The sequence below is a fragment of the Cladophialophora psammophila genome (assembly GCF_000585535.1).
Source record: "Cladophialophora psammophila CBS 110553 chromosome Unknown aczJe-supercont1.11, whole genome shotgun sequence".
Lineage (NCBI taxonomy): Eukaryota > Fungi > Ascomycota > Eurotiomycetes > Chaetothyriales > Herpotrichiellaceae > Cladophialophora > Cladophialophora psammophila.
In genome coordinates this window covers 763,259-771,578 of record NW_006912932.1, presented here as the reverse complement: position 1 = coordinate 771,578, position 8,320 = coordinate 763,259, and the positions used below count along the sequence as shown (strand labels likewise).

At 53.5% G+C, this 8,320-nt stretch overlaps 4 protein-coding genes across 4 annotated transcripts; 2 read left to right on the top strand and 2 right to left on the bottom strand.

Moving 5' to 3' along the window:
• Positions 1-1,068: 1,068 nt before the first annotated feature.
• Positions 1,069-2,016, top strand: A1O5_07499 (uncharacterized protein; the record flags this gene model as incomplete). Its single annotated transcript, XM_007748088.1, has 2 exons — positions 1,069-1,951; positions 2,012-2,016. The coding sequence occupies 2 exons, from the start codon at positions 1,069-1,071 to the stop codon at positions 2,014-2,016; spliced, it is 888 nt and encodes a 295-aa protein (XP_007746278.1).
• Positions 2,017-2,935: 919 nt separating this feature from the next.
• A1O5_07498 (40S ribosomal protein S8-B) lies at positions 2,936-3,661 on the bottom strand (the record flags this gene model as incomplete). Its single annotated transcript, XM_007748087.1, has 2 exons — positions 2,936-3,500; positions 3,588-3,661. 2 exons carry the CDS (start codon positions 3,659-3,661, stop codon positions 2,936-2,938), a joined length of 639 nt encoding a protein of 212 aa, XP_007746277.1.
• A 759-nt stretch (positions 3,662-4,420) lies between these two features.
• On the top strand, positions 4,421-5,350 carry A1O5_07497 (small subunit ribosomal protein S10e; the record flags this gene model as incomplete). The annotated part of the gene is made up of 3 exons (XM_007748086.1): positions 4,421-4,425; positions 4,787-4,907; positions 4,979-5,350. 3 exons carry the CDS (start codon positions 4,421-4,423, stop codon positions 5,348-5,350), a joined length of 498 nt encoding a protein of 165 aa, XP_007746276.1.
• A 338-nt stretch (positions 5,351-5,688) lies between these two features.
• Positions 5,689-7,317, bottom strand: A1O5_07496 (uncharacterized protein; the record flags this gene model as incomplete). The annotated part of the gene is made up of 1 exon (XM_007748085.1): positions 5,689-7,317. The coding sequence occupies one exon, from the start codon at positions 7,315-7,317 to the stop codon at positions 5,689-5,691; it is 1,629 nt and encodes a 542-aa protein (XP_007746275.1).
• Positions 7,318-8,320: the final 1,003 nt, after the last annotated feature.

The following is an 8,320-nucleotide window of genomic DNA, read 5'->3' as shown; positions in this document are numbered from 1 at the left end:
ACACACACACACACACACACACACACACACACACACACACACACACACACACACACACACACACACACACTCTCTCTCTCTCTCTCTCTCTCTCTCTCTCTCTCTCTCTCATGCCTCAGTGCTGCCGTTGGTAGCAGATTTGATTCCGCTCGCTGCTACACCGGGGCGAGACCTCAACCCTGGCGGTGGTGGGATATGTGTACCAAACTCCATCCAACCTCAACGAAGCTGAAAAAATGAGAAACGTGTTGCAACGGTCAATGGAATGGCATCAGCTTCGGAATGCTTATTCAGCCCCACGACAACTTCACCAGTGTGTGTTTGCTGTTTCCAGATTGATGATCCCGTGAGAGAGCAAGTCACCATTCCGTACTCTCTGCTTTCAATGATTCCAAGACCACCTGCCTAGGGAGGTGAACGGTGTACCTTTCTTTTCATGACCTGCAGGTACAGTCCTCATTGGTCTCCTCAACCATGGGTCCCATGCTCGTCGCAGCTGTTGTTCGACCAGCCCATAACCAAGGAGATCTGGCAGCCATTCGTTGTCTCCTTCGGGCAATCGAAGCTCCAGTCCCAGTTATGCGGCTTAGAAGGTATAGAACGACTTGGTCGGTAACACATCCTCATTCGAGGAACCTTCATCTAGAAAACCCTGATGAAATTACAAGCCACTAAGCCACGAGATGACGATCGGCCTGTGTGGTCACTGGGCACCTAAAATATCATCTTGGACTTTCTTTGGAAAGCCTTCAGTGTCAAGAAGATGCTGTGGTATATCAGTCGATGAGGCTGTTGGGTCAAGGACGTACAAGCGCACACTCTGTGGGTGAAAGTGACATCCATATCACTCACTCATCTCTGCCGCACCCATGGATGCAATGCACTGTGCCCGGCCGGCCTCCCAGCCTCCCAATTCCCAGGAGTCTCAGTTGTATAAATATTTCACTCAGTGTGATCTCACCGTCGTCCATTTTCTCCACCGCCAAATCAGCATCGACCACCATCATCGCAAGAGACCATCAGCTTCAGAGTAACTGTACAATATCACATCCTTCTCTACCAGCAAACATGTTGCCTTACAAGTTCCCGAACATGTCCTCGACCACTACCTTGACCCTTCCATTGAGAACTGCGCCACCAAAGTCAGTTACTCTTGACCCCTATTTCACCCTCCTCTACGAAGACAACAAGAAGGCCTTGAAACACTTCCTTGATAACAAAGTGCCCCTTCCGGTTAACGACATTCTCGCAACCCCAAGACTTGTCGAATACCTTCTGAGCAAAGAACCCGGTCCAAAAGTCCAGTACGAAAACCTTCGGCCTGCTCTGACTGCCATTCGCTCCTTCTTGCTCAGCTCTCCTGGCGGCAAAAAGCTTTTGGCATTCTACAAACACCTCCTGAAAGTTCAAGGTCGCTGGTTGATGACAACTGCTGAATTGATCGGCTTCGAGCTCTACATCAAGCTCACCCATGCCCTCTTCATCTCCCGTGATGATAAGAAGCTCTTGGCCCATTTTGTGAAGGTCATCCCAGGGGCTGTCTCCAAAGTTGCAAACTACACCGACATCGACCGGGCTACCTTTGACGCCTTGCTCAATCTCGAAAAGAACCGACTTCAGGAGGCGAGCACCACTGCAACGGACAACCTCTTCAATTTCAAAGTCTCCAAGGAATTTTACCATACCCATGGCAAACTTCTCACTGCCATTGAGATCCACGAAGCCAAACTTGAGGAACTTCGTGAGAGAGCTGCCCGCCGTAAAGCCGAACGCCAGGCAAGAATCCGAGCTGCCTACGCAGCCAACGCAGTCACTTTCAGCCGGCAGATGGGTATGGCGGGTATGATACCCTACCATCCGCAAGTTGAAGCCTCTGTCTGTCAATATGCTAAGGAGATTTGTGAGGAGTTTTTCTCTTTCAATGGCGAACCAGAAACTGAAGAGCCCGTCGGTGAGTGTGATCCCTGTCAATCTCGCTGCCGGCCATCGCTAATGAACTCACTGATCATAGTGTAATTTTCAAGACTTGACCTATGAATAGCACTGAAAGGTCGACTTTAAGTTGCCATGCCACTGCGGCGTTGTAGCGATGTCTCTCAGCCACATCCTGAGGTGCGCTTCTTCGAACAATAGCTGTTCTCAAAGATTGCTACCCCCCTACGGACCGGAGACCCTCAAGTTGAATAATATTGGCCCAGTGGAGTCATTGGGTCGGCAAGAACGGATTGCATACATCGCAATGTACCACAACTGAAAGAGCTGTGAGAAGAACGGACCACGATCTTATGAGACAGGCCTTGTTGGCGGCCCAAACCTGGAAAGACTTTCCTTTTTGGATGGCTCTCTTGGATCGGACTAGACAATGAGAATGACCCTCTTGTCGAGGTGGATATTGTCGGCGAAAGAAGAATGAGAAACCGAATGTCCACCTTCACGATGAATGATACATGGAAGGCTTAAACGACACAGAGTTCGTTGAACAGACTCCCCTGAAGGACCTTTCAATATGATTGAAATTGAATTCTAGCCGCTGATTCCTCACTTTTCTTTGCATTCTTTTGTTCTCTCTCTCTTTCTCGGCAAGACGCCCTGCCTGGAAGCAAGCAAGGCCTTCGTAGTGATATCAAGGACTTTGATAGGGCCAGAAGCAGAGTAGAGGAGAGTACAAAAAAGGGATCTAAGCTCAGGGCCGACGACAGAACCCACCATCTTCGTACTAATCATCAGACAATCGCGCCCTGTCGATTGCTTGCTTGTCCACGACGAACGAGACTTGGGACTCGTCATCTTGTTTTCATTGCCATTTCCCCTCTCCCCAGACAAAGCCCCCTCCACGAAGAAGCATCCCTGGCAGTAGAGATGCCCACCAGCAACCAACCAATAAACCATATCTCGTCCACGATTTCGCCAGTAGGTAGGGTGTTGTCTCCTTTCATCACTTCCGGATAGCTCTCTGGTAGAATGCCAACTCGTCACCCTCCAGGATGTAGCCGTCCACCCTACCGCTCTGGCCGGGCCGAGAGCTGACCACGGCGTAAAGTCGACCAGCCTCGAATTGTCTCTCCAACGCGGGCTCGATCTTGCCGCTCTTCTTCAGCCGCTCCTCCCTCTTCGCCTGCACACTTCTGCTGACTTTGGTCTCCCCAGCACCGCCCTCGGCAGCCGCAGCTCCGGCGCCCGCGGCCTTGGTCTGCTGCTGTCGTTTCCGCCCGATGTTGGTGCCGTAGTGGGCTTCGTACCAGGTCCTGAAGGGGGCCGCGTCGATCTGCACGACGGCGGACTTGGTAAGGGTGTTTGTGCGGACGAGTTCGTTGTTGGAAGGGTGGTAGGCCACGACAATGACGCGGACTTTGCGGGCGATGCCCTCGCTGCCCCAGGAGAAGTTGCCGCTTTCCAAGCGCAGGGCACGGTACTTCGTGTTGCCGCCGCGGGTGCGGACAAGGTGGATGCGTTTGGCGCCGATACGGGTGTTGGCGGGTTGGCGGCCCTTTTCGAATGCTCTATATAGGGAGAAAACAAAGGCAAAATGTCAGATTCCAATCATTCCCATCTTTTTTTGTTCCCTGTAGAACGGGGAGATATTATACCTCTTCTTGCGGTAGTATGCGCGCTTCGCACCGGTGGCAGACCGCTTGTGGCGGCTGTCTCGTGAGATACCCATGATTGCGGTACCGAGGAGGACTGTAGAGGAGAAGGACTTATCAGTATTCACATCAACTGTATGTCCACAACAGCAGGTTTCAATCGTAGGAAGTGACCAAAAGCTCTGTGGGGGTATGTTGTATTTAGATTCCTCTAGACATTTCCTCCCGCTGGATGAAGACAGAACTTCGAACACTGACCTGATCAAATCAGCAATCCCTCAGTGAGCAATTAAGAGTACGTCGTTCGAGAACTCGTTGAGATGGGATGTGGATTGTCGTCTCAGTGCAAAGGGTCGTTCAATCCCACGAATCCAAAAATCGCAAAATCGAGAGCGTGCGCCGGGTCGCGTGCCAAGAATTTTTTGCCAAGGGCCGCTTGCGGCTACGGCGGATTATTGGTGCACTTCCACGCATGTGCACAGGCCCTGGTATTGATGGGTGCGGGCGGGTACATCAACGGATACTTAGCGAGCTAGCAACAACACAAGATCCCCAAATCTTTGCTGATATTAAATCTTACATCGGCTGCCTCTTAATACTTAAGGAGCCTTTCATATGGGGTTCCTAGAATACGCTGGAATCACCATCTTCGAGACCGTTTCGAGCTCTTTGAAGATTTCGAAGTCACGTTTGGACAAGTACTACCCGCCACTTTCCTCTTATGGAACCAGCCTGTCCATTATGCACTGTAGTTGATGTGCGCTGCTGACACTCTGAGAGTCGGTTTTACTCCTGCCTCAGTTTGCTGAAGAGATGCCACGGTCCTGCCAGTGACAATGGGGTGAACAGAAATCCTTCTAGACCGTCCCAATGATCTGCTGTACGAGGTAGATAATGCCAAGACTGTAATCTTGGCGTAGACTGCGACACACATTCGGTCGTCTACATCAAAGTCACATTAGTACGACCCTTCCACCTCTACCACTACCCTTTTTTTCCAACCTACCTCCTGTTGTGTGCGATTCCCCGAAGAGCGCCAGGAACTCGCAGCAACATCTCTTCCTGCTCCTCTCGTCTACACCGAAGTCCATCTACAGAAGGAATACAAATCAGGGACCTCGCAAAAATGTGAGATCTGCTGCGGCGCGCTCCTCTACAGGAAAAAAGAATACTGACAATTTCTGTGTGCGTTGCTCCTGCAGGCTCATCCCCAAGGCCGACCGCAAGAAGATCCACGAGTATCTCTTCCGTGAAGGTGTGCTCGTGGCCAAGAAGGACTACAACCTCCCTAAGCACGGCGACATCGACACCAAGAACCTCTTCGTACGTTGGAAAGCAACCCGCATAGAAGCAGTGTGAGAGCGGGGGAATTAACGTGACGTGATTTGTTATAGGTCATCAAGGCTTGCCAATCCCTCACCTCGCGCGGCTATCTCAAGACGCAGTTCTCCTGGCAATACTATTACTACACCCTGACTCCCGAGGGTCTAGACTACCTGCGCGAATGGCTTCACTTGCCCGCTGAGATTGTCCCTGCCACGCACATCAAGCAGCAGCGCAGCCACGCTCCTCCACGTGGCATGATGGGTGGTGAGGACCGTGAGCGCCGTGGCGGCGGCCGTGGTGGTCCACGCGGTGATCGTGAGGGTGGATATCGTCGTCGCGAGGACCGCGGTGAGGGCAAAGAGGGCGGTGCGCCGGGCGAGTTTGCGCCTACTTTCCGTGGTGGCTTCGGTCGCGGTCGCGGTGCTCCTCCGGCCTCCTAGACAGTTGCAATGTCCGCTTCGTCAGGACCTCGGCTCTGTGCGCACGAATTTTTCTGCATGACGACGACATCTTTCCAGAGGAGTACGTTGGTGATGGCCTTGAACACGAGGCAGAGAGGTCCAGAGTTGAGCATGTCTCGAAGTGAGCAGCGAATGTGAGGCTTCTGCAAGCTCACATGGAATCAAACAAATAGAGCAATGACAAGTGTCATGCATGCAGCGAGGCAGCAATGTTCCCTTAAACCGTTCGCCGCATCTCTGCTGCAGCATTACTTCCCTCATCGCCACTTTGATCTGCCCAGTCCTTCATTGCATCCTCCTCCCTTGTTGTCCCTTTCTCAGTCAAAATCTCCCCTCTCCTTCCTCAACCGATCCATCCTCAGCACCGAGTGCAGAAGCACATTCGCCCCTACGGCACAATCCTCCTCCTCGCACCACTCGCTCGGGTTATGCGAGACGCCATCCTTGCACGGCACGAAGATCATGCCCGTAGGACAGTGCACGTTCGTACAGACACTGTCGTGCCCTGCGCCGCTCAGCATTCTCTGGATCTTACCCGCGTCACCTCCCAAGACAGCCAGGGCACTCTCTTCAATACACCTGATCGCCTCGTGGTTGAAAGTGATGGCATCGCTGGAAAAGTCTTCCCTCATCTCGACGCGGATCTTCGTGAGCGGGTTCTCCTTCAAGCGTGAAATCCTCTCTGCCGGCCGCCCTGTTGTAGAAGTACTTCTGTTGTTCTTGCCACCGGCGCCGCCTTTTCTCTCGTCATCTGCTGGGTCCGTGTGGTCGTCGTCGCCTTCGTTCACCAGCTGAATGAATTCCTCGACCTTCTTGACCATCCTCCTCAAGCCCCGGTCGAGAGGATTTCTCAGGTCCAAACTCATCACAACCTGTCCGGGGACCGTGTTCACGCTCCCGGGAGAGACATTCATGATTCCCACGGTGGCCAACCCTTTCAAACTCTGGGCGATCCTGCGGACCTTGTGCAGAAACGTCGCAGCAAAATAGAGGGCGTCGGCGCGATTGTCGAAATCCGTGGTCCCGGCGTGCGATTCCCTCCCCGTTATCGTGACGGTGAACCATTTGTAAGCCTGGACGCCCTCGACGATTCCGATCTTCTGCCTCGCGCGTTCGAGCTTCGGGCCTTGTTCGATGTGGAGTTCGAAATGCGCGCCTACGACGGTGCCGGGCTTCCCGTCATGGTAGCAGGGCACGTCCCCCAGATATCCAATCCTCTCCAATTCGTCTTTGACCGTGACCTCGGGCAGGCCAGGACTCACGCTACGCACGCCCCAGGCCCTCTCCAGGCCGACACGCCCAGACCAGACGGAGCTCCCCATCATGCTGACTGGGAACCTGGCGCCTTCTTCGTTGGTCCAGTTCACGACGCCCACGTCGCCCTCGGTCTCTATCGAGTTCTCCTCGAGGACCCGCAACATCTCGATCCCCGCGGCGACCCCCAAGACGCCGTCGAAGCGCCCGCCGCTGGGCTGGCTGTCCAGGTGACTGCCCGCAAACGTCGCTGGAGCTTTAACCCTGCCCGCGGACGGAGGAGACGACGACGATGACGACAGGCCCGGTCTGATGGCGAAGATGTTGCCCATCTGATCCACGTGGGTCTTGCATCCTAGGGATTGAGTGGTGGAGATGAACCAGTCGCGCGCGGCTTTGTCCTCGTCGCCGAGAGCCAGGCGCGAGAGGCCCGCGGTTCTGATATCGTTTGTTTTCGGTCTCGCTGACGACGTCCATTGTGCCGTCGCGTGGATCGTGTCCCACAGCCGAGCTGAGTTGACCTTCAAGCCGCTCAACTTGGGTCCGTCGAGCTCCGTGGTGCGCAGGCGGAGCGGTTCTGAAGACGCAAACGTCCGGGCCAGGAACACACCAGCTGGCCCGTGGCCGGAGCGCGGTCTCCATGTGTGTTTGAGCTGGTACAAGGTTGCGGGCGTCGGTCTGCTTCTCGCCATCTGGGCAAAGACCGGACAGATTCGACCCTGATATCAATGTATATACACCTCAAGGATTTTTCCTCTTACTCTTCCTCTTCGTCTTCTTCCCACCCTGGACGTCCCGCCCCGTCGAACAATCAGAACAGGCCGCCAAGTACAAACCCCGAGCTTATGAATTCAAATTTAAATTCAAACCAAAATAAAGGAAGAAAGAAAAAGGGGTACTAGATACCCAGTCTCCCCTATAGGAAAAAAACACAGTATCAAGATCGACCATACACCGAGTCGGCTGGAGGGCTCTCTGGACCGATTTCGTTGTCACAAGATACATAGGAAAAGGAGGCTTGGTGTTGCCAGTACAGACGGGGGGCCCATTTTTGCTCGGCGACTTCGGGCAAATGAAACGCCGACGGATGACGAGCAAATAGTTCTCACAGGGATGATCAAATACATTGTATTAATCGTTTCGAAAGACCGGCGTCGAGATTTATCTCGAGGATTCTGGCGCCGAGGGAATATTTTGGGTGAGGCGGACGCTAAGTCCCTGGTGTATTCCACACAGCTGTGCAACAGCTCCATACCGAGCTCCCTACGGTCACCACAGTTTCTCTCTGTACCACCTCCCGCCAGTCACATTGGAACCCAGGGGTGCAGCGTTCGAGGACATTGTAGTCTTCGTGTAGTTTCGAATCGAGAGAATATCTTTCATTGCTTTCTCAGCTCTGTTCTGCTCCGCCGATACCTCATGAAAGTGTATTCATTCTTCGAATGGGGCTCATGCTTCCCAGTCGGGCAAGCTATGTATTGAGCAACCCGGCGAGCTCTAGGGGAGCGTTCTTTTCGACCCTGATGCTGCCCTCCCCTGCAATCCTCTCGTTCCACCCCAACGGTCAAATGACTATCAGTCCTTCCGCCGGTAGAATATCGATTGACGCCCTCTCTCTTCTTTAACTCGGTCGACGGTTCGAACACGTCGAATACCGTCGGCGCATCAGGAATCCCTTGGTCTCGAATAACGCTG